The 26664-nt window shown below is 33.4% G+C and overlaps 6 protein-coding genes across 30 annotated transcripts; 2 read left to right on the top strand and 4 right to left on the bottom strand.

The window, feature by feature from the left end:
- Nucleotides 1-119: 119 nt before the first annotated feature.
- On the bottom strand, nucleotides 120-887 carry LOC114407205 (glucosamine 6-phosphate N-acetyltransferase-like). The gene is made up of 2 exons (XM_028370229.1): nucleotides 799-887; nucleotides 120-693 (listed from the first exon to the last, which is right to left on the bottom strand). Exon 2 carries the CDS (start codon nucleotides 681-683, stop codon nucleotides 222-224), a length of 462 nt encoding a protein of 153 aa, XP_028226030.1. The 5' UTR covers nucleotides 684-693; nucleotides 799-887; the 3' UTR covers nucleotides 120-221.
- A 61-nt stretch (nucleotides 888-948) lies between these two features.
- Nucleotides 949-6460, top strand: LOC114407203 (iron-sulfur assembly protein IscA-like 2, mitochondrial). Of its 8 annotated transcripts, none has more exons than XM_028370227.1 (4): nucleotides 949-1153; nucleotides 1276-1355; nucleotides 1513-1626; nucleotides 6008-6460. In XM_028370227.1, the coding sequence occupies exons 1-4, from the start codon at nucleotides 968-970 to the stop codon at nucleotides 6009-6011; spliced, it is 384 nt and encodes a 127-aa protein (XP_028226028.1). In that variant the 5' UTR covers nucleotides 949-967; the 3' UTR covers nucleotides 6012-6460. The 8 variants fall into 8 exon arrangements, 5 of the variants coding, with proteins under 5 accessions (XP_028226028.1, XP_028226025.1, XP_028226024.1 ...); XM_028370224.1 differs by having other exon boundaries at nucleotides 6004-6460; XM_028370223.1 differs by having other exon boundaries at nucleotides 5974-6460.
- On the bottom strand, nucleotides 4722-7532 carry LOC114407206 (cytochrome b-c1 complex subunit 9-like). 2 transcript variants are annotated; one of them, XM_028370231.1, is made up of 4 exons: nucleotides 7454-7470; nucleotides 7244-7427; nucleotides 7109-7156; nucleotides 4722-5056 (listed from the first exon to the last, which is right to left on the bottom strand). In XM_028370231.1, exons 2-4 carry the CDS (start codon nucleotides 7361-7363, stop codon nucleotides 5009-5011), a joined length of 216 nt encoding a protein of 71 aa, XP_028226032.1. In that variant the 5' UTR covers nucleotides 7364-7427; nucleotides 7454-7470; the 3' UTR covers nucleotides 4722-5008. The 2 variants fall into 2 exon arrangements, with proteins under 2 accessions (XP_028226032.1, XP_028226031.1); XM_028370230.1 differs by having other exon boundaries at nucleotides 7244-7532.
- A 2199-nt stretch (nucleotides 7533-9731) lies between these two features.
- On the bottom strand, nucleotides 9732-11180 carry LOC114407200 (ribonucleoside-diphosphate reductase small chain-like). Its single transcript, XM_028370211.1, has one exon. The coding sequence runs from the start codon at nucleotides 10904-10906 to the stop codon at nucleotides 9917-9919; it is 990 nt and encodes a 329-aa protein (XP_028226012.1). The 5' UTR covers nucleotides 10907-11180; the 3' UTR covers nucleotides 9732-9916.
- A 6464-nt stretch (nucleotides 11181-17644) lies between these two features.
- Nucleotides 17645-23411, top strand: LOC114407199 (protein CIA1). Its single transcript, XM_028370210.1, has 10 exons — nucleotides 17645-17966; nucleotides 18057-18203; nucleotides 18314-18532; nucleotides 18681-18745; nucleotides 18931-18996; nucleotides 19089-19160; nucleotides 20175-20237; nucleotides 20772-20841; nucleotides 22336-22419; nucleotides 23099-23411. Exons 1-10 carry the CDS (start codon nucleotides 17790-17792, stop codon nucleotides 23165-23167), a joined length of 1032 nt encoding a protein of 343 aa, XP_028226011.1. The 5' UTR covers nucleotides 17645-17789; the 3' UTR covers nucleotides 23168-23411.
- Nucleotides 21622-25242, bottom strand: LOC114407202 (protein BIC1-like). 17 transcript variants are annotated; one of them, XR_003665616.1, is made up of 5 exons: nucleotides 24478-25242; nucleotides 24024-24085; nucleotides 23489-23719; nucleotides 23010-23065; nucleotides 21622-22158 (listed from the first exon to the last, which is right to left on the bottom strand). XR_003665616.1 is itself a non-coding variant. In XM_028370217.1 (4 exons), the coding sequence occupies exons 1-3, from the start codon at nucleotides 25008-25010 to the stop codon at nucleotides 23034-23036; spliced, it is 627 nt and encodes a 208-aa protein (XP_028226018.1). In that variant the 5' UTR covers nucleotides 25011-25233; the 3' UTR covers nucleotides 21622-22158; nucleotides 23010-23033. The 17 variants fall into 17 exon arrangements, 10 of the variants coding, with proteins under 10 accessions (XP_028226018.1, XP_028226014.1, XP_028226022.1 ...); XR_003665615.1 differs by having other exon boundaries at nucleotides 23010-23719; XR_003665617.1 differs by lacking the exon at nucleotides 23010-23065.
- Nucleotides 25243-26664: the final 1422 nt, after the last annotated feature.

Genomic DNA, 26664 nt, shown 5'->3' with positions numbered 1-26664 from the left:
TGGACTATCATATTTGGAAGTAAATATAGTTTTTTTTTACTACTACTTCTTTTATAGTAAGCGGTTAAAAAATTTAATCCAACAAGAACTCAAAAGTGAAAACACATGCTAAAAGCTGGAAAATGAAAGGACAAGGAATGTACTCATAGATAGATCATCAATGGCGTTAGGTAAATATTCATAAGCAAAAGGAAAGGAAGTAAAGAAAAAAATACTAATGTTCAAGCAAAATACATAGCCATCTGAACAGATTTCTGCTGGAAGCCACATTTCTCGTAGAACGCCTTGTTCTCGACGCTGCAATCAAGAATGACCTTGTAGCATCCCATATCCCGCGCATGCTCCGTTAGGAACTCGATCATTCTCTTCCCCAAATGCTTCCCGCGTATGCTAGAATCCACAACAACATCCTCAATGTGCCCAACTTTGCCGCAATTCCTCAAAAACTTCTTCTCGATAAACACGCTCCCCGTCGCAATGATCTTTCCGGAAGCCTCGTCTTCGATCACGCCGATCACGTGCTCGTCGCCGAGAACACTGAGGTCTCGGAATCGATCCTCGAATTCCTTGTCGGAGACGGAATCGCATACGCTGAGTTGCTGCAGTAACTCGATGAAGCCTTTTCCCTTGTCTGAGATCTCTAATCTCCGGACTCTGTACTTTTGTTCCTCACTGTTTTCCATCTTCTCTCCTCTACAAGAAGTGATTGAAAACACAATCAGAAAATGAAAACTGAAAGAAATTGTAATCAAAAGGAGATTCACTAATGCAGAGATTTTTCATTTTTCACGTTCTTACGCTTTGATTCCAACATTCGAACAGTCTCTCTACTTTCAATTCACTCCTCAGTTTTATTTTGATTTTGGAGCGGTTGGTAAATTGTGAACCGTTGATCTTGATTTTATGACGTGGCAGAATCTAGACCGTGCGTCTTTAAGAAAAAACGAAAGGAGGCAAAACATAATGAATGGTTGGTTGTTTAGAGAGAGATACAGAGGTCGCTAATTCGACGCCTGGCGCCGCCATTGGCGACGGCGCGGCGCGATTGAGGCTTCTTCATTCTCTTCTTCTTCTGTTGTTCACCATTGCCACTTCTTCTTCTGATTCTGATCCTGACTTGGAGCCCCTTCACATGACTAAAAACTGCGTTCGAGTATGTTAACTTCCGTTTGTGATTTTGTTTTGGTTTCACATTCTTCGCACCTTTTCTCATTAATTCAAAAATAATAATAATAAAATTTGCATTTGATTTAATTGATGGAACGGAAAATGAAGGAACTAGAAGCCAGTGAATCATCAGCAGACAGAAAAATGCTTCCTTTAAGCGTAGAAACTGGTGGATGTGCTGGATTTCAGTATGCTTTTAATTTAGATGACAAAATTACCATTTAGCGGCCAAATTTCACATATAATATGATTTGGGTTTCACTTGTGTTTTGTTGGGCTTCAACATGCTAAAGCCTTCTCCTTTACGAATTACATTAACTTGCTTTTCTTAATGTGTTTTGGCAGGGTTTTTGAGAGGGATGGAATTAAGTTGGTTGTTGACAATATTTCATATGATTTTGTGAAAGGCGCGACTGTTGACTATGTTGAGGAACTATCTTCGCATTCTTTCCTCCACAGGTATTACAATACAGAACTTCATCATAATTTTAGCATGGTAGTAAATAGGAAATAAGGTTTCTTAGAATGTTTTGATAAGACTCCTAACTATGATGACCAAAGTGTACATAAGAGAAAAACATAAATAAAAGTGTGTGTGCGTGTGGAGACAAGGCCAGAAGGGTTAGAGAATTCTGTTGTAAAAGGTATATGACCTGATGGTATGGGATAGAGGGAAGCAGATTGCGATTTGGTTGTTTTCTTTGCTTGTTTCCATTGTTCTCTTATTTTCCTATTTTTAATATTCGGAACCTTTATCACCTTAGTACAGGTCTGTGATTTGCATTTATACAGTGAACTTAATTTTTCTTCTTTGTTTTCTCCTTGGAAAATATTTTATGAACTATCATAACAATTCACATCCTGTTATCTTTTTCATCCCTGAAAAAATCGAGAACATCTATTTTATATAAAACCATTTTAAGCCTTTACCTAGGGAAGTTGGTCCTTGACATGGTATCAAAACCTCTATGATCAAGTAACCAAGAGTTTGATCTTTGTTGCTCCCATTCTTGAACCCTTGTTGAATATAAAACCGGTTCATGTGCTACAGGTAAAATAAAACAAATTGAAAAAAGGAATCAGATAAACAAGTACAGTTCTCCTCCTTCTCAACTGAGCTACTTAGCTCCTTCTTACCAGATTCACGATAATCCCTTCTGTACAAATATCCTAACTGCCCTACTTTTTTGCCAACTCAGCAGCTTCTTTCTTATTGCCCTGAATGTCATCATTTGACCATTTCCCTTCTTTCTTCACGTATACACCTTCCAGCTCCTTTCCTCATCAGGCTGATATCTATCTTCATGAGAGTTAGTCGCTGTCATCTTCCAAAAGTTATTTATGCTAATGATTATTGTTGATTTTAATTTGAGAAATCCTCACAGCCTTATTCTGGTTCAGATTGTAATCAGATGTCAATATCCCTGTTAAATCTTTTAAAATTCTAGAAATTAAAAAAATTAGAAATAAATTCGAAGTTTTCATATAATTTTATAGGCTGAACCTGCTCCAAATATTCTAAATAGAGGTGATTCATTTTGTGATCATCCAAGCAATGTCTTTAGATACTCTTTTAAGTCTTTTCATTTAAAAATTAAAAATATTAAGAGGATTTTATAGTGCTTTAATATTTTTGCTAAATTACAGAGTGACATGTTGCATCTTGTTATGTGGATGTTTCAGTGGCACTCCTGACTGAGCTTCTGCTAGGGACGGCACTCTCCCAAACACCGGTCAGGTTTTAGGGCACACCTCTTCTGACTGCGCAAACAAAGCGCCGCCAGTAGAGGATGAGCCTAGAAAATGAGTAACTGTAGTACTACACCTTAAACCAAGGCTACATGTTGGTTTCGTAATTTGTTAACACTTAATAACTTGAAGTTTGATGTATCTCTTAAAATGTAACCCATAGAAATTTCCAATTTAAGGAGCATCACCCAGGAACTTTCTTTTCGTTATTGAGCATACTGATTCCTTTGTAATCACAACCAGCCATAACCAGCCGTGATCCATGTGTTGTCTTACATAATTCCACAACCATGTGTTGTCTTTTTATGTTTCATGGCATCCTTTTCGTTAAAGAAAAAGGTCTGGCCGCTTTGTCAGCTTAAACCAATTGCAAAGCCCTTAGATAGTATTGAATGAAAAAAAAACACACACACCCAAACACTAATAAATATTAACTTTGTCAAGAAAACTTCAGAATCGTAAATGATAAGGGTAAAATTGAAGCACCTCATGGTAAGAGGCTGAGGTTGGTTGTCTCAGATTATTCTGAAAACAGAAGCTACGATTAGAACAAAATGGCGAATGGCGTACACTAATCACTAATAAGAGTGCCAAAGCGAACCTACCTTAGCCGCCAACCCAGGTACAGTTACTGAGCAACGGGGTTCATAAAAAAACCCTAAACTAAACATCTCCATAGAATTTTAAATAGAATTGTATTTCCAATTTGCACCATTAATACGTTCTTATAAATGTATTATTTTAAATAAGCACTTTGGAATGTCTTACTAGTATAAAATTGTTTGAAAAATATAAAAACATATTCAAATAATAATTACAAATTTAAATTTAATATGTAAATTTTATAATTATAATTATTTATTAATAAAAGTGAAAAAATATTCATATCATATGATAAATAGTATATTCAAATGAATTCAATAAAAATTAATAAATTTGTTTATAAAAGTTAGAGAAGAGATAAAATAATTTAAATCAATATTCAAGTTAAAAGAGATAAATAAACAAATATGAGAGGAGCAAGTTTGTTTAAATGGGAAAAGAGTCAGAGGAAACAAGAAAGAGATGAATGAATTTAAATCAAGAGATAAGAAATGAAGAAATTTTTTAGAACTAGGATATTTGCATAAAGGGAGAATATAGCTCACTTTAAACAAAATCAAATGAAAGAGTGGAGACTGAAAGTGTAACCTATTGAAATGTAAGAATTAAAATAAATTAATAAGTTAAATATGTTTTAAAGCCTCTAAAAATTTGGCGAAGTTTAAAAATAAATAAAGTTAAATATATAAGAATTAAATTTAAAAAAATAATATTTTCGTCTCCCACTTTGAAAAATAAACCTATTTTTGTCTGTCAATATAATAATGTTAGGTTAAATGGTAATATGGCTAATGGATTGGCATAACATTGTCCTCCATGCTTCATTTTCATTTTATGTGGTCTAATTGTCTAATGATGCCACGCCAAAGGTACTACACGATTTTTTTACATTATAGAAAAACTACAACTGAATACTACATGATATGAATATGTTTTCACCTTTTATACATTTACACAAAAGAAAAATATTGAATCTTTGACCAGAAATATTTTATCATATTCACATTTTTCTCATTTTTCGTTGCCAAGTACCAGCATTCCTTATGCTCATGTTGGCCTTTTAATTTACTGCAAAAAAAAAAAAAAAATGGTTGCCTTTCCAAAGAAAAAAGCTTATCATTTTTTTCTTCTTTTTACATTACTTGCATCAATTGGTCAGAATAAACTCCGTGGATAGCGGCAACAGTTTACTCACTCATTAGTTGAATGCTAAATGAAATTAATGAGCATTACTGATTTTCCCTGTTTAAACATCCATAGGCAAACTAGAAAGTCTGCGACTTGCATAACCAATGATTCTGGATAAATCGTTTCAAAAAAAATACAGAATTCTGCAATGGTTCAATGTTTAATATTTCCAATGGCCAGTCAATGAAACCACGCACAAGCATATGGTATTTATTGTAAAAATGGAAACTGCTTCCAGCTCTTAATCACTTCAAATCTTTATGAAAATAATAAAACTTCAAAATGGCTAACAAGCTGGTCACTATTCTGACGGCCTTTGCCCTAGCACAGGAATGTCTTCATATCGTTTCTGCAGAAGAAAATATAATTATAGATCAACGGTAAAATGCTAAAAAGCTTAAATAAGACCATCATAAAAACCAAAATCCTTAAAATTGATGGTTGGCAATTGGTGTAATACTAACTAATAAATACTTGACAACTAGCATAAATGGGATTAACAGTGCAAAATTGCCCATAATTAGACATCCCGTCTGATTTTAAGTGGTAACTAAAGCAAAGTATAAATGAGGCAAAGAAAAACATTTAAAAGTCAGAAATGGAGAGTATTCGTATTAAAAAAATGAAAATATAAAAATAGGCACATGCCCCAAACATGTACGCGCAGAGCCAGCAAATTAGTACGTGCATTGCACAATTTTCTCTACGTCAGTCATTTCGTTCTCCTCCCTCCTACCTATATAAAAAAAAAATAAGCCTGGCAAAACAGAGGAAATGTCTATTGCCATTGCCACTCTAAATTTTTTATATAAAATCTTTAAACTATTAGTTCCATCACCAAAGGAGAAGAGTATTTCACATAAAAATCATTTGAATAGGAGAGTGACAATGGACACATGGGAATGACAACACTCATTCCCATTAATAGAATATCAACCACAGCATAGATTTTAATTTCAACCCCTAATCAACAACAGGATTTGTGTTCAATGTTTGATTGTTTCAAAAAATAATAATGAATACCAGAATACCTCTGTAGCATTTGCTGCACGAACAAAACAAAGTGGAACATCCCATTCTGTTCCTTTCTCCTTGGTTCCCTACTTTTTCAACAAAACCAGAATGTACCATTTCCCAACCTCATGTTTGTTCCAACTTCTATTATTTCTAAAATGAACCAAACATGAAATAGAACTCATATGTTATGTTGCATCCTATTCTAGCATGCCTATCAAACACTACCTTATTTTGACAAATGGATTACAGATTACCACAACGTTTTTCCCTTTTCTTAAGGAAGTTAATGGAAGCAAGATTACCAACATGTGACAGAGAGAAGTCAAGTGAAAGAACTAGCTATTGAGATGAGAGACATCACAATTGGCAGTGAAGACCAACCTGTGGCCCTTGAAAATTTTGAGCTCTCACGACAAGGGAAATGAAAAGAGAAAGGGCTGCCTCTAGGTGCAGGAGAGGGAAAGATTGTGTGTGTTTAGCCATATTAAAGAAAAAGAACCATATTTTCTTCTGCAGCTTTTCTTTTGGGGAGTCAGGCAATCAGAGCACAGTAAAGAATAAAAATTGATAAAATTGTTGACAAAACTTGAACAAAACAATTGATACTGTTTGGCGCAAGCAAAATTATGATGTGTGAAAATTGCATTATCCCCAAACAAGATGATGGGTCATGCAAAAGGGATGTTAAACTATTTTCTAATTGCAATTGAATAGTTTCCAAGCACATTTAATTCAACAGCCACAAGTTAAGATGAACAAGTAGCATAAAAAAGTAGGAAACAAGGAACGTAGGCACTAGGCACCACCTAATGAGACAGTACCTAAGTTTTGTCATTAGAAAAGACTGAAGAATAAGTTTTGTGGCATAAAAATTCATAAGATAATGTATATATTTAAAATGATTTGAATAGAACTTGGCAAGATAGTAAGTAGTTATTAGTATAAGCTGCAAATCAAGCTTAATCCAATTGGATATCATACATCATAATCTAATTGTATATCTAATAATAAATTACGATGTAATCAAATCATGAACTATTTTGCAGTAACATGCGATAGTGAGTTGAATGTTGATTGATAGTCATAGTCATAATACAACAACAACCAAGTCTTAGCCCCCTACCACCGGAGTAGACATAAAGATTGGTCTCGTTTTTCGTTGGTACAATTGATAGTCAGACTATGAGGTTATTAGAAGCTTGATCCCTTTAAAAGTTATACAACATGTACATCTTAGAACCGACATCAACATGAAGAATACAACATCAATTCAATTTGACCAGTCAAATCTACTGCCTCAGAAAACTAACAGCATATGGCATGTCATGCACTACAAAATCGATAGATAGACTAAATCAAACATAGAGTCGAGAAGGTTTATTACCCCAACATTATTTGCCTCCCAGAGCTTGTGGACTCCATAATCAACAGCCTGCAACCAATAACGGGAATCTCTTAGCAATAATAATAATAATAATATTGAAATTAAAGGAAAAAAGGCATAGGCAAAAGGATGGACCCGTTCTCCAAGGAAGGCGCCAGCGATGACAAAGGTAACATAGACAGAGTTGCGACGCATAACGACCTTGTAGAGGCTTTCGAAAATGCCTCCACCTCTTCTTCGAGAAACACTTTCCATCGTTTCGAATTCGATTCACCACTCTAGGGTTACCTTACCCTTCTCTCTCTCTCTCTCTCTCTCTCTCTCTCTCTCTCTCTCTCTCTCTCTTCTTCTTCAACCTACGCCAACGCAACGCAAACTAAGATCGGAAATTCGGAATAGATCACCGCTTCGCACGTACTTTACGGCCCCACTTTGCTCTTAATGGGCTGGGCTTTTCTACTTCACAGAATCCAACTTCCACCTCTGTGAAAAAAAAGCTGTGTCATTTTATTTATTTATTTTGGTTGGTTTATATCAAGTGAATCATTTTTATTGAGAAGAAAAAATTGCGGCTTCTCATTCTCCTCTTACATCATTTTGCAATATTATTTTAAGGAATTTATAATTTAATTTTGTACATACAACCTACAAACTAATATCTTTACGCTTTTTTTTAGGATGAGCCAATATCTTTACTTATCTATCATCTTATGGACTTCAAATAATAAGTATTGTGTAAAAAAATTGATATCATTGGTGAACTGAAAAATATTTAATATTCAAATTGATTATTAGAGAAAAATAGATTAAATTTTGTTATATAGTATGAATTTATTTTTTTTCACAAAAACCCAAATATTTCAAGAAAGAGTGTAATGGATCAAATTTAATACAAATATTATTGATTAAGAATAAAATCAGCTACTTTATTTTAATAAATAATTTTAGATCCTAAAATCAGTTACCAATATATACAAGTTCCATGTGTCAATAGCGCACTCTCACTTTTCATTTTTAATTTTCATTCTAAAAGACAATTTCTGTTTTGCTTTTTTGGCCCGTGTTTTGCACTAGGCGCGCTATTATTCTAGATTGACTAAAAGTCGAATGCATGATGAATCTAATCTCGTGAACAAAGATTGTCACCCTGCAAAACTATCTGTCAAGTAAGCAAACCAAGTTAAAACATTTGAATATTGTAGAGTTTTTTTAATATTTAGAGACAGCAATATAGCGTCAGAACTAACCAACCAAGGAGAGATTAATCATTTTGAAGACAAAATTAGTCATTTAATTTAGATGAACCAAGTGTACTGAACTAAGAAAACCAATATATGTGTATATTATAAATTTCCGAATAGACTCCTTGTTCTATTGCCACGCTTCTTTCCAAATCATATTTTAGGATCCATTCACAGCAAGTCTCTGCAAACCATTGGATGCGCCAAAACCAAATACTACAATGCAATAATTTATATATTGGTTGCTACTAATTTTTATAATATAAAATGACTGCGATTAAAATCAGAGATGGTGTGTTAATACTTAATTGACTACCCCTGAAAAAATTTCTTATTGGAAGCATGTTTCGAAATGAATCTCCCTTTATTTTGTTAACTAGTATTTTCCTTCTCAAGGATGGAAGATTGATCATTCAAGTTAAACTTGCGCGGGTGCTTTAGCTTCTCTCTCAAGAACGAATCCAAGGTATGTTAACAGCGTACAAGTACAAATGTACCAAAAGCTTCATCACTCACCAGTAGTTAAATATTTTTACCTGCTCCTATAACTTTTGTTGATTGAGCATTTTTATGAAAAATCTTCTGCAAGCTCTGCTTCAGTGCAAGCCATCTCTTCTGTATCATTTCATAGTACAAGGCCATTTTGCGTTACATAACTGTTTCTCATCCTTCTTGGTTCTTCCACCAGATAACCTCACTTTTTAAGTAGGAACAGAAGGAAAAGCTTGTACAGAATCAGATAACAGACTTCAGATTAATTTGGAATAACTAAGTGCATTTCTGGATTGGTTAAGTTTTAGAGACAAGTTTGAATTATCATAACAAAGTTTGTTTCGAACACAAAAAGTTTGTCCAAATACATATTAAATTGAGCAAAAGATAATCATAACAAAGTACAACAAATGAATAAAAAAATAACAAAGTCAACCAATGAACATCATTAAAATCTTTACACTTACTGAAACCTATGCATGAACAAAAACATTTCACACTAATTCCAAGCCAAATTGTAGATTCTATGGCTTCAAGGAATGTAAGAATGGTATCCATTAAACGTTAATATGGTTGAAATGATAAGCAAGTCCACTTATTAAGTATGGAACTGCACAAGAAAAGCTGAATAGTTACAGTATTATCAGTGAAACTGAAATTCTGGTTCGGATATCAGTGTGATATCAGTAACTGAAGTACCTTGGTACAGAAAATGATGTAATAGTAAAACTCCCTCACTTGCTCTCAATATGAAATTAAAAAGTACGATATCCCAAGCTCTTTGAGGCCTGGATTGTCATGCTTGACTCTGCCTACCCTCTTTTTCTACATGTAGTGCAGTTTTAAATCCAGTGGTGACTAATTTTAACAAGGAAAACAAAATCAAATGCTTTCTGGTACCAACATAAACTATTTATCTAATCAATTCTTCAATTCAAGTACGTTACTGTAAACCGGATTATATAATACAATGAACAGAAAAAGCCACGTTACATTGAATGAAGTTAAAAACATGAAAGCAACCTTACGACAGTGATTAAAAAATAGTAATAATTAGTAGAGCATCCTAAAAAAATTAAAAATCCTCATCCATCTTGAAGACATGCGCCCCTCCATTACCATTCAAGCTAGACATAACAGAAGCCTTCTGGTACTCCCCAACGCGCTTCTCAAAGAAGTTAGTTTTCCCCTGAAGCGAAATAAGCTCCATCCAATCAAAGGGATTCTGAGCACCGTACACCTTCCCACACCCAAGCGCATCCAGCAACCGATCCGCAACAAACTCAATATACCGACTCATCAACTCCCCGTTCATCCCCACCAACGCACACGGAAGCGCGTCGCACACAAACTCCCTCTCAATCTCCACCGCGTCACGCACAATCTCCCTCACGCGCTCCTCACTAAGCTTCTTCCTGAGAAGCGAGTACAAGAGACACGCGAAGTCGCAGTGAAGCCCCTCATCTCGCGAGATGAGTTCGTTGGAGAAGGTGAGCCCCGGCATTAACCCACGCTTCTTGAGCCAAAATATCGCGCAGAAGCTTCCGGAGAAGAATATTCCCTCGACGCAAGCGAATGCCACGAGGCGCTCCGCGAAGGATTCTGAGGCATCGATCCAGCGGAGGGCCCACTGGGCTTTTTTGGTGATGCATGGGATGGTGTTTATGGCGCGAAACAGACGATTTTTTTCTGTGGAGTCTTTGATGTAGGTTTCTAAGAGGAGGCTGTACATTTCGGAGTGGATATTTTCGATGGCGATTTGGAAGCCGTAGAAAGCGCGGGCCTCCGGGAGTTGGATTTCTTTGGTGAAGCGGCCGGCGAGGTTTTCTAGGACGATGCCGTCGGAGGCGGCGAAGAAGGCGAGGACGTGGGTGATGAAGTGGCGCTCGCCGTCGCTGAGGGTGGCCCAGTGGCGGAGGTCCTGCGAGAGGTCCACCTCCTCCGCCGTCCAGAAGGAGGCCTCGGCTTTCTTATACATTTCCCAGATTTGAGGGTATTGGATTGGGAACATGCAGAACCGGTCTGGGTTCGGAGTCAGGAGTGGTTCTTCTGGTATCGACGGCATTGTTGTGGTTTGAAGGAGAAATTTGAGGGATTTAAATAAGGAGGGAGAGATTGGGATTGGGTTTTTGAATTTTGGAACGGAAAAATGGGAGAGCGGTTATTTCAAAATTTTCAGAAAGCCAGCGGGAGAAGAAGAAGGAGGACCGGGGCAATTTGGGGATTTTTGTGACCAGCGTGAATCCTTAGGGATAAGATGAACGGAGAGATATTTTTTTCTTTTTTGTCGACAAATGAAACATTGGAGGCTAGATGCTCTTTCACACACCAAAATGGTAGGAAGAACCGAAGAAATTATGTAATATTCTTAATGTTGTGTTTGGTTTACTTTAGAGGATGAAAATAAAAGTAAAATTGTTATTTATTGTAAAACTTTAGTATGGAAAAAATTGCTTTGGATTTTGATTAATTCAAAAGTGAGATGAATTAAATATTCAAGGAGCCAAGTGTTTATTTATAGTTTAATGTCTATGTACTTAAATTATAAACAATTTTATATTCTCATTTAATTATTAATTATTTTAAAAGTTAACCGACTCATCATACATAAATGGTTGTGATTGAATGGTGGCGTAAAATTATTTACATTATTAATATATAACCCTTTTTTATCTTTTTTATAAAAAAATAAAACTTAAACAAAATTAATATGAATCAAATTAATTATTTAAGGATTCAAATGATTATATTAAAAGACAAAAATCAATAGTTTTAACTCATTTAGTTAAACACGGTATATGAGGATGTAAATCCATTCATATCATATTTAATTCTTATGAATAAAAAAACAAAATTTATCGAAAAAAAAATCAATTTTATCTTCATTCAAACCAAAGCACATCTATGTATATTGATGAACTCTTTTAACAAGTCATATACCAAGTATCCTAAAGGCATTAGTTAAGGAATTAAGAATAGAAAGTTTTTTTTAGGTGCAAAATTGAGTTTCCCATAATTTTTTTGTGTTCTCCTATAATTTACACATAAAAAAAAATCTCTTTTTAAAATTCTTTAATCAATATCCTTATAACATGTTAGCACGTTCCTCTTACCAATGAAACTTTTTTTAAGGAACAATTATAACTTCATTATAGGAAAAATTACATCTTTTTAGTTGGGTTAAAATAAAATTATAAATCCTTTATATTTTTTGTTATATCCAATTTAATCATTTTAAAAAATGTTAATTTAGTTGTCCTTTGTAATTTTAAAATAAGTCAAAATGATCATTCTTAAACATGATTATTGTTTTTGGGACACAATTTTAATTATTTTTTACTAATTCAATATGTAAAATTTGTTTCATTAAATTCTCTTACATTAAAATAGGATATGTGAATACTTTAAATAGATATGTGAAATTTGTCTCATTCAAATTCAAGGAGAGTAAAGTTTATCATTTCGTGAAATATAAAATTAAATTTGATTGTTAATATTCATATACAAAATATTACATATCTCTATTGATATAAAAAAATAGGTTTAATTAAGTTTTTCTTACCTAAAAAATAGATCATTTTTAAATTACTACTTAACATTCATTTTTTCCAATCAAGTACCTAAAAATTTTTTAGGTTTTATTTTACTACCCGTCATTAATCTCCCTTCGTTAAATGATGACCAAACAAAGTTCCACATCGTCACGTCTTGTTACTGACACCTCAATATTACGTCAAACCATCACCATTGTGCCATCTCTGCGTTATCCAACCCCTTCTCCCCCTAAGGTAGGTACCTTCTGATATTGTTAATGTACAAGATAAACTCACAATTCTTTTATCGAATTTATCGTTTTGGAGGTTGCTGCATGATGTTGGCTGAGGACCAATATGATTTTGTGGCCATAGTCCATGGATAGTGAACGTGTTTGGTTGTTTGGCACATGGTAACAAACGGTTTTTAACTCCACAAGGTTGCTGGCCATGTTTCAGACAACATAAAAAAGTCATAAGAAGCAAACGAGATAGGTACATTTAGAACCAACACCAAAGAGAAAACACATATCATAAGAGGGCACATTCTGAATAATAAAACGGAGAAAAAAATATATAGATAAAAAAGATTTTTATTATTTTTTTGGACTTGATGATCTCCTATTTATACTAAACACCGTGACTATCAATTATGAGGAAAATGATCATTTATGAAATGATCATAATTTATTAATTATATATTAAAAACACGTGTATTTTACATTTATACATTTATATGTACTTTAAAATTTGGTTGTATATTGTAATTAATGAACATAATATTAAATATTATTGACTAGTCAGTTTTAATACATAGAATTTGAAGTATGAAGGATCCCTTATGATATTATTTTTTGAATTTGAGGAAAAGAATCTGCCAATTCAGAAAACATTCCTGCCCGCGCACCACCAAATTTAAATATGCTCGTCATTGTATTGAATGATATCTCATATTTTAGAATATCATAAATTAAATTTTAAAGATATTTTTTTTATAAATCTTTTAAAAATTGTATGCTTAAATAAAATTTTAATTTGAATTTACAAACTAAGCTGTTACAATCATTGATAAAAACTTATATTTCATAATAACTATTGATTTAAATGATCATATTAATGTATAAAATTTAAAAAACTAAAAATTATATTTTTAAATAGAATAAGAGAAAGATAATCATCCTCTTTTATATATTTTTAAAAATTTATCTTCAAATATACTCATACAATCATAATTATTTTTCAAAAATTATTATTTTTAACTTTGAAATTACTGCACATATATATTAATAACATTAAAAATTATATTTTTAAAATATTTTTTTACTTTCTTATGATTAACTATTAAAATAATTATTCATTTTCAAAGTTTTATTAATCTATCAATTAAAGTTATTTTTCTAATTAAATTGATAAAATTAAACCATTTAATTTATAATTTATTTTCAATTTTTAAATTATTTTTTAATTAAAATTCAAATTGATTTAAATAATTTTCGTTAGTGTCTTTTTAAAACTCTTTTGGCATGTTTTTTGTTTTTAATATTCACAACTATCATTTTATATTAACAAACACAATTAAGATTTAATATAGTATCTACATATTATAGTATATTATATTTTCGTTAACAACGTTAACTATTTTATAACATAATTGTCTATTTAGTTTAGTTGATTAGAGCGTTAGACCAATAACATGAAAGTCACAAGTTCAATTCCTATTTAGATTATTAATTTTAAATTAATTCATAAAACATATTTTTTTTAAAATATAATAAAATTCATATGATCTGCAAGTGACTCATGGATTGTCAATCCATAAGCTCAATCCGTAAGTCTCATACAGATTCAACAATCTTTGTGAGACTTATGAATTGTCCAACAATCTTTGTGAGACTTATGGATTGTCCCAGTATTAGTTTTATGGAATGATAAAATAAGAATCGTATTGTTGTGCTAGATGTACCAACAATTATGCTGGATGCACATAACAATATCCTTCAGTTCCATAGTTAAGCGGAGTCAAAGATTAAACACCCTATCTAATAAGCATGGACTATGTCATAGGTTCAAATCCTTTTTTTTATATATATATATAGCATCATAGGTTCAAATCCTAAGGAGAGTAATTCCTTTCTTGTTATATCAAGAATGACACCTAAATAATTGAACATTCTAGGGTCTGAATTTGACCTCCTATAGATGTTAATTAATCAAAGGTGCAAACAAAGGCTATTCTTGTCATTGTGGCAGCGCAGTAGTGAGTAGGTGATCTAACACGAATACACCAGAGATAAAGATGCAGCAGATACATCGTTTACCTCTTTTCCTTCTGATTTTGTGCTTATTTTATGTAGCCAGAGAGGGAGGCCTTAAACAATACCAATTAAATGCGCATTTTAACTTTTAATTAGTTTGTTTTGGGGAATAAAAACATTTTATCAATTTCCTGCGTTTTTATAAGGAAAAAAGAAAAGACTATATTATTTCTCTGGATTAAACTGTAACGAAAGATGGGATAAGAGCATGACAGTCTATAGGCAAAAACCAAACACTCAACAGGCACAAATTGAAAGAGTAACAATAGAATCAGATTAACCAAAATGATAACATAGTCAACGGCAGAATCAAATATGATAATAAGAAACGTTGCAACGTCTCAATATGTAAGGTAACGATGTAGAGAGTTTTTTAAGAATTAGAAAAACTAGGAAAAATTAAAATAAAACATTCAAATAATCGTAGTAATTTCAAAATCATAGTTCATATAAAAACTTTCAAGTCTGCATATTTACTTAGATCCCTACCCTAATACGTAATGACTGAATTCAATTGCAATTGACCCTGCAAAAATATCATCCTACTTGGTAATAACTCATTATTAATTACATCCACGAAATTAAACTTTCATAATAATTTAATTCATACACAGATTTGAAATGTTGGTACTATTAGTCCATAGCAATTTAAATTCAAAGCACGGAATACATATTTTAGATCAGATCTATGCTTCTAGATAAGGGGAAAGTGTTATTGGGAAATTTCTTTAATTGCAATTCACCTTAGTTGTGACATCTTTGGGAATTGTCTTAAATTACATTCTTAAGGGTGGATATTTAGTCTCACATCAACTAGAGATCAGACATAATCAAAGCTTATAAAACTAGGACACTCCTCATCTTACTCTTATAAGCTGATTTTGTGATGTTGAGTTAGGCCCTTATAAAACTAGGACACTCCTCATCTTACTCTTATAAGCTGATTTTGTGATGTTGAGTTAGGTGCTAAGCAAAATTTTTAAGATGGTATCATTTGTAAGTTGTAACATTCCCAACTAGTAGCCCACCTTAGTTGCCACTTTGGAGAGATAACTTAATTGTAGCCTAAGGGCTATCTTAATTAGAGCTTATAAAGTTCGACAATCTCCACCTTACAAATTAGTTTTGTGGGATAGAGTTAGGCCCTAAACTTTTAAGTGTTAAAAAATTTGATATTTATGAACCTATTAAGTTTCATAGATAAATAATATCAGTCAATTTTGCTACAGAATTACAATACAATGAGAGCAAGATTTAGTTAGTAGGTTTCAGCAAGCTGGCAAATGAACTTAAAAATAAAACTCAAACCTAAGGGTCAGTTTGCGCATGGAAAACATTTATAGTGAAAATATTTATGAAAATCCAAGTCTCAAACAGCATGGCCATACTTGAAGCTCCTTAAACATAAAGACAGCACTCTACAGCTTTTCAAGAAGTCACCTATGCAAGTATTCCATCCATCATAATCATGGTGGATGTTAAGACGTGTTGCTTAACAATATGTATTTTGCCAAATCAATCGATCAAAATGATACACCATATCACCATCAGAGAAAAGAATTACATACCTCAATTAAATAGTGATAAGTCCAAAGAAGAAGATAGGTGAGTCCTAGTAGAGAATGAAAGAATGAGTTTCACTCCACAAGGGTTGAGAGAGAAACACCCTTCCAAGGAAAATGCCCCTTATAATTTAATACAGTTTTCTATTACAATACAATTATCCTTTTTTGCTATCCCTCCCTCCCATTTATACTCAACTCCTAATCACCTATTAGTCATCTTGTTACTTCTAGAGTATACTTTCATTACTCCCTCTTCCTGTTCCCTAACAAATAGTCATAACTCCAGCTCGCAAAATCAAGTTTTTCTTGTTACTTCTGAGTTGAAATCCCCTTACCCCGGCAGCATTCAATTTTAATCTCTAATGAAGATAAATTAAGGAGTTCAAACTGTTTAATTGGGATGCATTTAGAAGAGTCTTTTTACAGCCTATCTAGACTTATAACACAAGCACTTGTATAAGTGTGAGAAAAAACTTATGGAAAATTTGAAAATTTGACTCAGTTTGTTTAAACTTATTTATTAAAAAACATTTATTTTAATAAAATAAGTAACTTTATGTTTTTGTAGTGTGTTTGTCTAAACTGTTTTGTTTAAAATAAATAATTTACTGCTTATTTTGAGAAGCAAATCCTATATGCTTATTAAATAAGTTTTTTTTAAAAGCACTTATTTTAAAATTGCTAATTTTAATTTTAAACAAACTAGCCCAATAGCTTTTAACGTGTTTATAAGCTTTACAAAAACCTTTCAATATCAGAACAAAAATGTAACCAAGGAATAACTTTTCAGACAGAAACATTGAATCAAACTAATAACTCCATTTTCTATACCATAATTGCACCCAAAAAATAACAAGGTTCAAAATGAAGGAAAAGAAGTAAAACCATAAGAACAGCGATCCAATCCAAATATCCCAGAACCAACGACAAACCCTAGAATATGACAAGCAACGAAAACAGAGTGTAAATCAAGAAAGATGCGTATGCAATGAGTCCACGGTGTTCGTCACCGCCGTCGGCGAACGAAACGACGAGTCCGGCGGAGGCCCTGGTGGCCCACAAGACGAAAACCGCGGCGACCGAGAGGCGAATGACCCCATCGACCGGTAAGAAGAGCGAGAGGGCAGAGAAAATGACGACCGGCAAGAGGCAGTAACCGACGACGCTGGTGCAGGTGTGGAGATCGAGGTTACCGGTTCGACCGGCTAGCATGTTGAAGACGACGTATAAGAAAATTAGATAATAATCTAAAAAACCTATTTTTCAGTACTTAAAAAAAAATATTAAATAATAATTTAAAACGACCTATTTTTAAAAAATAATACCTAGTTTTTCCATTTGCACACCCCATCCTGGACTGGTGGCGGCCCATTTGGTCATTTTTGTTTGTTTGTTCAAACTATTTTCTTCTTTTTTTCTCTGACGCGTGGAAATGATATGCACGCACGCTTCTGTGGGAGAGGAAGTAGGAAATAGCAGAGTTTAGACTTTAGACTTTAGAGTCAGTGTACGCAGAAGAGTAAAATCGATTGGCGATGATGGAGTTGAAAGAGATTCAGAGACTCGAAGGCCACACCGATAAGGTTTGGAGCTTGGCCTGGAACCCGACCACCGGTCACGCCGGTATCCCACTCGTCTTCGCTTCTTGCAGCGGCGACAAAACCGTCCGAATCTGGGAGCAGAACCTCTCCTCTGGCCTCTGGGCCTGCACGGTCTTTTCTCATCCCAATTTTCATCATCAATTTGAGTTTATATTTCATAATTGAAGAAACTTGTATTGATATTATGTAAATAAAATGTAGGCGGTTCTGGATGAAACGCACACTCGAACTGTTCGATCTTGTGCTTGGTCACCGTCGGGTAAGCTATTGGCCACTGCAAGCTTCGATGCCACCACTGCCATTTGGGAAAATGTTGGTGGTGATTTTGAGTGTGTTTCTACTTTGGAGGTAGGTTACTGCTAAATACTTTTTTTTTTATTTTTTATTTTAATTTGGATATGTGTATTATTTGATCACTGTTATTTACTTTTGAGATATGTGTGATTTTTTTACTATAGGGACACGAAAATGAAGTCAAGTGTGTGTCTTGGAACGCGGCTGGGACGTTGCTTGCAACTTGTAGTAGAGATAAGTCTGTTTGGATATGGGAAGTGCTGCCTGGGAATGAGTTTGAGTGTGTGTCAGTGCTGCAAGGACACTCGCAGGATGTGAAAATGGTGAAGTGGCATCCCACAGAGGATATCTTGTTTTCATGTAGCTACGATAATAGTGTTAAGGTATTGTTGCCAATGCTAAAAGAGTATCTCCCTTTTTAATTTCATTTTTTGTTCATTTATTGTTGTGTACGTTTGCTTCTTTTGCAGATGAATGTGATTAAGAAGTGTTATGATTAATAGTTTTATAATGCAATGAATTTTCTTCCAGGTTTGGGCGGATGAAGGTGATAGTGATGATTGGCAGTGTGTTCAAACGCTTGGGGAACCCAATAAGTACTACTTCTCGACCTCTCCCATCACCTCCAATTTTGAAGCTTCTTGGTTTTCTTCTCTTTTAGCCATGATTGCTTTTTCCATATTTTATGGAATATGTTTTACACTAGTCTATGTAGGATGACCATTTTTTCAAACCAATGTTAATGTTAATTAATTCATGTATAATGGTGTTAATTTGTCAGCGGTCATACTTCCACTGTTTGGGCCCTCTCCTTCAATGTGAGTGGTGACAAAATGGTTACGTGTAGGTATGTGGAACATTTCTTTTTGTTCACACCTCTAGTTGTTTTGGCATTTTTTTGAGCTTCTGCAGCATTTTGATGCCAATCCCTTATGGCAGTGATGATCTTACACTGAAGGTATGGGAAACAGAAAGTGTAGGGACGCAATCTGGTGGTGGATTTGCACCTTGGTTAGTATTACACAAGTTTCTTTTGTTTGCCCCTTTTTTACACTAGCTTTTTCCCCTCTGGCACAGAGTACTAGAATATGTATTTAACGTTTCATATATTTAATAGGAAGCTATTTGATGTAAACCATACACATTTATGCACATGCTATTATTATGGGTTATTGCTTTGTAATCCTGAAACTGGTTTTCCTTTAGGAATAGTCCTGTAATGTGGCAGAGGACCTATCTTTTGGGATAAAACATATGGACAGTCTCGTGAATATGATAGTGTATTATGATGCAACCAGTAACATTTTAGCCGTCTAGAGTAGAGCAATATAACTTATATAAGTATGTGTGTATATATATATATATATAACCAGATTTTGTTTGAATTTTTGTATACTCTTTAAAGTAATATTTAATTTTCTCCTTTCTTAACATCTTGGCTTTTAGGAGTGACCTCTTCTCTAATCTCTAGTCTATGGTAAAGTGTGACTCTTATTATTTATCATGAATTTCTTTAATTTTAGATTTTCTTGTTGTTGAGGATTTATATGTGTAGAATAAACTATTCAATTTGTATGATATTATTTAATATAGTGTCCATCCTGTTATCCTGGTGTAGCATTTTTAGAGTTAGCCGCTACGGGATGCTCTTGAGATTTGATAACTACGATCTCTAAATCATGTCCCATTGTTTGCTTGCTGTTGTCTCACATTTCCCAAGTCATCTTATCTTAAACTCAACTATGTATTAAAATACTTGATTCGATGGAGGATCCTTTGATGACATTTAATATTCTGATTTAACTGCGCTTTGTTGTTGGTTTGGAATAGATTGAAATGCCATTGTTGGTTTCTTTCAATTATTATGAAATCAATTACATAGGTTTGCGTTAATAATCTATTATTCACTATAAAACTTCTAAAAAAATTAGGGATAGATCATTTAATTTTTAATGCATGTTTTAATTATTAATCCTTTACTTTCCAGATATTATAAAATTGTTTATTTTCTTCTTGGAATTTCAGGACACATCTTTGCACTCTTTCAGGGTATCATGATCGGACAATATTCTCAGTTCATTGGTCAAGGTAAAATGAAATTTGCATCTCACTTGGCATTTACGTAAACATATTTAACCTGCTTGCTGTTTGGTTATCACAATTTCATATGTATGTATGGCTTTGAGAAGTCAATTGTCATCATTTTTATCTATGCCTATTCCTGCTGTTAAGGATGTCAAATTAAGTAAGATTATAACTTTATAATGGAATAAATGTGAGATATTATGTTATCGAGTAAATCAACCAACATCCATATTTCGGATGTGTGCTGACTTTATTCATGTATTGTGGATGGGTTACCCTCTTTCGCTCCAAGTCACAGATGTTTTGAAATATTTAAATGTCATTTTTTGATTTTCACAGCATTCTGTGGATTCAATCATTAGTTCATTACTTCTTTTTTTCTTTCCTTTTTCGTTTATTGAAAGCAACATTAAGATAATGACTCGTTCACTTCATGATTGTCATCATGATATCAGATGTGAGATGTATCCTATCTTATTTAACTTTTGTTTACATAAATCTGATATTTCTGTATCCTTCACTGTGCTGATATGACAGAGAAGGTATCTTTGCCAGTGGAGCCGCAGATAATGCTATACGGCTTTTTGTGGATGACAATGAAAGTCAGGTATGGCAATTTTTTATTACTGCAATTATCCACTAGCAGAAGTAGTTCAAATGCCACCTTATGACCATTCTAAATGTAATATGTGGGCCTATTGACTAATAGATAAATTATCTTGTCAGGATGTAGTGTGTAATCACTCAAAAAACAGGCGATTTATGCTTGGTACTAGTTGTTCATTAATTGAATATTATAGAATCTGCAGCTGAGAATGTTAACCGAATATATTCATATGCCAAATTCAGAAAAGTGTAGGGCAAAAACTGTGTTCTCCTGCTGGAGAAATAAGAATTCTCTCTCTGTCTCTCTCTCTCACACACACACACAATACAATATGATTTTCAGCCCAATAATTAGCTGAACTGCTATATATACATTTATCCTACAGTTGGGTAGCCTAATTAAGGAGACGACTACAGTTACAAAGTTACAGCTGCTGGGTATCCTAATTCTAATTAAGAGAATAACAATTACTAAGTTGTGGATGTACAATATATTGCATATGCTTTACTTGCTTTAAAGTTTAAATGTCCAGCTAACCTATGCTGTGAATTTTCGGGTTTTATGACCAGAAAATTTGCTCATCAACCCCAGTGACGTCATAGGCTGCTGCTCCCTCACCTTAAGACCCCCTTTTCCCCCTTCTTTTGAGTTTTGAGTACTGGTGAGGAGAACAAGTGTAATTATTTGGCATGCATGTAACTTTAACTCTAGGGATGCCAGTGGGAGCATATAGATATTTTATCCTTGTATGTTCAGTCTATAGTATAGAAAGAGTTTGCAGAAAGGAGAAGCATCAGATTCTTTGTGTGCCCACTACTAGTTTCCTTTTCCGGTGTAAAATCAATCACTTTAAATCACTGACACTTTGTGATTCAATAATTCTATTGGCTATTTGTGAATATCAATAAGCTGGAATTTCTTGATCTCTTTGTACTTGATAACAAGGACAAGAGTAGCAAAAGACTTGACAAACCAATGCCAGATATTTCTTTATTTACAACTGAAATGCAGAGAACACTTAGTCAAACAGTAATATGAACTGTATTTGCAACTTTATTCATTTGCTTCGAGTTTTTATTGAACTCTGTTTTATTTTGAAGAGATGAGCATAATATTCTTGCATATTTGCATTACTGTTCAAGTTTACTGACGAGCTGGATCACCTGCACATTTTCTTCGTGTGTTTTTGGACTTGCATCAGATCCTTTTGTTTTGGTGCTCTTCTCGGTGTCTGAAAATGTGCAGGTGTTTTGGACCTCTACATTTGTGCAGTTGTTATTAAGGGATAAATCCATATGTACATTGAAATCCAAGTCCCTGAAAAATTCAAACTACTATAAGATTGTATGATTTTGTTGTAAAATAATGATCAAAATTGAACAAAAATATTTTTTAAATGATCGATTTTGTATCTTCGCAGATTGTAGATGCATTTCACTATCTAGAAAAAAGAGGTTAAAATTGAGAAAATTTTATTGCTTTCTTCTAACATAGGTTGGTGGTCCTCTCTACAAGTTGCTGCTGAAGAAGGAGAAGGCCCATGACATGGATATAAATTCTGTGCAGTGGAGCCCTGGGGTAAGATTCTCAGAAACTACTTTAATTGAATCACATTGATAATGAAATGAGTATCTCTTTCCACAAACATCGAGTGGGTGGAATGGTGGATTTCCCTGCTAAATTAGATAATGCTCTCTTAGCTTATTGTGTCTGAGACTGAATAATGACCTCATAAAGTTCATTCAGATAACTTATACCTGATCAATAAAAGTAATTGTGATTAGTTGACTAGTGATGTGTTTAACTGACAGTCATTGGCAGACTTTGCATTATGAACGACCGTACAAGTTTTCATTAGTGTTATAAGAATCACAAAATTTGAAGTTTGCTAATTACAGCTTAATAGGTTACAAAAACTTTAGGGTCTTTTGATTTGAGAAAATGTTTTCTGTTTTCCCTTTTAATTATGAATACTACTTTGTTTTCATTTTGTTTCCAGTTTTTTAAGATTTGTATAGGAAACAGAAAAAATAACTTTTTATTGTTTTCACTGTTTCTTATACTAATCTTTGAAATCAAGAATCAAAGTACAAACAAGAAAGCAATTTTGTAATTAAAAGTAAACAGAAAATAAAAACATAATTTTGTTAAATCAAACAATCCCTTACATATTTGGAGAATGGTGACCTATATCAGCATTGTTTTTTGCTTCCTGCGTCTGTCTCTGCAATTTGTAACAGTGTTATTTACTAAACAGGAGAAGCCGGTACTAGCCTCTGCAAGCGATGATGGGACAATCAAGGTGTGGGAGTTGACATCATACTAGTTTTCCACATTTGCTGTATGAGTAGCAGATATTTTATACTGGAGGAGCCTAATAGAAGTGCTAGATGTGCAGGCATCCTCATAGCTATTTTTCTTTTCTTAGTTATATTTACTAAAATTTTACAACAGACATTGAATATTATATTTTTTTAGGGGAGTCAGTAGTGTGACTGTAAATTGTAATTACTGTCACAACTAAACTTTACATTTTTGCTCAAGAATGGCTCATAAATTACTTATCCTAAGGTGAACTAGTATCGTAAGTATGCTTTGCTTCAGTGAGTTGTAGTGATAGAGAATGAAAAAGAAGGATATTACTCACTAATCACTGTGTGGCAACTTGTTGTCAGAATGGATTAGAATAGGTAATCTAATTGGGCACCCCCGTGCCCAAAATTTCCTGATGGGTCGCAAAGCTAGTTCTCTACAAGATATTTAGAATCAGTGAATGATAATGACTCTTTCCTTTTTCTTTCTCTAAATTTTGCTAGCAGTAGATATCGCATTTTCACTAGTATACCCCCGGCAAGCCATTTGTAAAGGCCAATATATACTGCACAGAGAGGACTAGTGTATAAGAAATGAGCATAATAAATTATAATATCGAGATCTATCAAGTTGTATGTACATTAGATGTACATTAAGGTTTAAATGCGAATGATTCCTTCGCTTTTTGACAAACAAATATTACTCTACTTGAAAATTTGATAACCGACTCTACAATTCGAAGTATAGCATTGGTGAATCTTGATTAGATTAAACAAATGTACTCAGATCATATCTTCTATTTTCGTGAATAAAAATGGGTTGGCATTTGTTGCAATTTAAGTATGCTCAAGTTAGAATTGGTTACTCACCACAAAATACGATGCATCTTTTAATCCGAACTATACGAAACTGTCTTTTCCCTGAAAAAACACTGATAATTATTTGTCAAAGGCTAGCCGAAAGTTATCTACATTATACATGTTGCCTTCTCAAGCATTGGAAACTTCAATTCAGACATTTTAAAGGTTTGCTTGAACCGAGCGAGAGATCATTTGGGAAATTGCTTGAACTAATGACTTATTTTTTTTCTCGGAAGAACAAAATGCAAGTGCTGAAACTGAAAGCATAATCAGTGAATAAAAAAATATAAAGAACTTGATATTTTACAAATTTTAACTTCCAAAGTGTTGGTTAAACTTTCAAACACATCCATAACGAAAATGAAATTCTCATCCACAAAAAAAAGAAACTAATCGGATTATATAAATGGTTGTCGTTAAAGTGAATGGAATTACAGAAGAAATGAGAAAAAAATTCTAACACCTGTTCTCTATTATTAGTCCAGCAGCATTGGCTCTTGTACACTCTTCAACCAAAGCCTTTCGTGCAGTGGAGATTCTGCTTGGAACTAAAGGAGCATCAAATGCACTGCAATCTATCCAATCCTTCAATAGCTCCTCCTGACCCCATATCTCTGGAATCCATACCCTCCCTGCCACTTCAACTCTATGCCGATTCAGCCTCTCTCGTCCACTATCCTCTTCTTTTTCTTCTGCTTCAACAACAACATCATCTGAAGCCTCTTCTTGTAATGCAATTTTCTCCTCGTTGGTTTCTGAAGCTGCAGATGGGTTTTGTGTAGTAGTAACATCATCCTTATCATCTTTATCTCTATTATTATCTCCATCATATTCATGGTTGTTAATGTTGCTCTCTTCTTCTTGTTGGTGCTGTTGTAGCTCCATGTTGTCGTCGAAGATGATATCTTTAGAAGGATGGGGACTGTTTAGGTCCAATGGGTGATGATGAGAAGGAATATGGTCATCAGATTCAGAAGAAGAGGATTGGTGAGCCATGAAGAATGAGGTGTTTTGTTTGTTATCTTCTCATGCAGAGAGAGAGAGAGAGTATTTGTTTGTGTGTGCTGCAATCCTTGTTGATGTTATTGTGTAGAAGAGAGAAGATTTGAAAATGGGGTTTGTTTGTGTGAGGAATAAAGCAAAGATGAAGTGGGTGGAAATTTAGTTTACACGTCGCCCACAAGAGTTTCTTTTCTATGGTAAGTGACAAACGTACGTGTCTTGTTTCAGATAGGATTCTATTTGTGTGGTTTATTACTTCCCACTCCCGAACTATTAATTAATGTTAATGCATGCCAAAATGGAATGAAAAGAAAAAGAAAAGAAAAGAGACTGCACCAACAAATGGTTTTTCTCTTAAGGTTAGCTTTATAACTTTTGATTACGGAGATATTTTACTTTGAGAAAAAAAAGAAGTTTGAATTTCTTAAATAACATCTCAAAATTAAGTTTTGTGTATGCAAAAACATATAATTAGAAAAAAAAACACTATTAAAAATATTCTATCAAGTTTTTTTGATAGATAATTAACATGGTGACAAAAAAAAAAAAGAGACTGGGATGGAAGGGGGAAAGGCCTTGGGGGATTCCTTGGATTGATTTTTGGAGGATTGTGAGGTTGACGTTGATATGCAATGCATGCCTAAGTGTGTGATTCTTGGCTTTCAACCAATGAGGTTGGATTATTCGATTTTATTTATAAGTTTTTCACTCCTTTTTCTCTTAACAACGTATTATTATTTTTTTTCATCATTTTTCAATCCAACAAATACTGTTGTGACGTGTTTTGATGAGACAGGTGCTCTTGAGATGCCAGAAAAGATATTTGTGTTTTTTTTTTCTTTTCTTTTTTCCTTAGGAGAATATTATTGTGAGGTCTTGATAACACAAACAATATTTAGTTTATAGTCAAGTTTAAAAATGATTATGTTATGGAAGAAAATAAAATAAATAATGAAACACGAAATACAAGTCTAAAAAATTATTACTTGAATAAATTAGAAAAATATCTTTTACTCCCCCACAAAACGTGTTAAAAAAAAATAAAGATCACTACTATTTTGTTGTTCTGTGGAGGCGAAGATCAAGATTACTATTGAATACAGTACTACAGATAATTAGTTACAAATTTAGACGATTAAGACTAATATTGCAAATTCTGGATTTTTTTTACGGGGAGGGGAAATAGAAGATAATTCCCATACTGTAGTCCATTAATTGCAAATTCTTTGTCAGGTTTCATATTAAACATTTTCATACTAAGCATATCATTATTGGAAAAAAAATACACAAATTCTTTAATCTTCTCATAAATAATTATTGGATAATACTAAACTGGGATGGTTTTAGAATAGAATAAGGTGAAAGAAAGAGAGATAAACAGAAAAAAAAAAATTGGCATGATAAATAATGTAATAATAAACAAGTAAATAAAAGTAAATGGATATATATTTATAATAAACCATTTTTTCCCCCAAGTCCCATTCTCTACCTTAACCCCGTGTTATAATTTCTTTCCTTTTTCTCCTTCAAAACTATTTATATACATTAACTGTCAAATAACTGACAAACTAAAAGCCATTTTTTGTACGGTAATAATAGGCTTTATTGTACTTTCAGCTACCCATACCGCGTTGTTTTACTTTTATTA

Source organism: Glycine soja, chromosome 3 (assembly GCF_004193775.1).
Source record: "Glycine soja cultivar W05 chromosome 3, ASM419377v2, whole genome shotgun sequence".
NCBI lineage: Eukaryota > Viridiplantae > Streptophyta > Magnoliopsida > Fabales > Fabaceae > Glycine > Glycine soja.
This window is presented reverse-complemented; position numbering and strand designations above follow the sequence as displayed.

What these genes read in the sequence shown, in the direction of transcription:
- LOC114407205 (XM_028370229.1), bottom strand. Translation starts at nt 683, where the DNA reads ATGGAAAACAGTGAGGAACAAAAGTACAGAGTCCGGAGATTAGAGATC.
- LOC114407203 (XM_028370223.1), top strand. Translation starts at nt 968, where the DNA reads ATGGTTGGTTGTTTAGAGAGAGATACAGAGGTCGCTAATTCGACGCCT. An exon ending in TGACTAAAAACTGCGTTCGA is followed by an intron (nt 1,154 to 1,275) that starts GTATGTTAACTT and finishes CGGAAAATGAAG; the next exon opens with GAACTAGAAGCCAGTGAATC. An exon ending in TCGCATTCTTTCCTCCACAG is followed by an intron (nt 1,627 to 5,973) that starts GTATTACAATAC and finishes AATGGATTACAG; the next exon opens with ATTACCACAACGTTTTTCCC.
- LOC114407206 (XM_028370230.1), bottom strand. Translation starts at nt 7,363, where the DNA reads ATGGAAAGTGTTTCTCGAAGAAGAGGTGGAGGCATTTTCGAAAGCCTC. An exon ending in GCGCCTTCCTTGGAGAACGG is followed by an intron (nt 7,157 to 7,243) that starts GTCCATCCTTTT and finishes TATTGGTTGCAG; the next exon opens with GCTGTTGATTATGGAGTCCA. An exon ending in GGGAGGCAAATAATGTTGGG is followed by an intron (nt 5,057 to 7,108) that starts GTAATAAACCTT and finishes TTTCTTCTGCAG; the next exon opens with AAACGATATGAAGACATTCC.
- LOC114407200 (XM_028370211.1), bottom strand. Translation starts at nt 10,906, where the DNA reads ATGCCGTCGATACCAGAAGAACCACTCCTGACTCCGAACCCAGACCGG.
- LOC114407199 (XM_028370210.1), top strand. Translation starts at nt 17,790, where the DNA reads ATGATGGAGTTGAAAGAGATTCAGAGACTCGAAGGCCACACCGATAAG. An exon ending in GCTACGATAATAGTGTTAAG is followed by an intron (nt 18,533 to 18,680) that starts GTATTGTTGCCA and finishes ATTTTCTTCCAG; the next exon opens with GTTTGGGCGGATGAAGGTGA. An exon ending in GACAAAATGGTTACGTGTAG is followed by an intron (nt 18,997 to 19,088) that starts GTATGTGGAACA and finishes CCCTTATGGCAG; the next exon opens with TGATGATCTTACACTGAAGG.
- LOC114407202 (XM_028370212.1), bottom strand. Translation starts at nt 25,010, where the DNA reads ATGGCTCACCAATCCTCTTCTTCTGAATCTGATGACCATATTCCTTCT. An exon ending in GGACTAATAATAGAGAACAG is followed by an intron (nt 22,159 to 24,477) that starts GTGTTAGAATTT and finishes TGAATTTTTCAG; the next exon opens with GGACTTGGATTTCAATGTAC.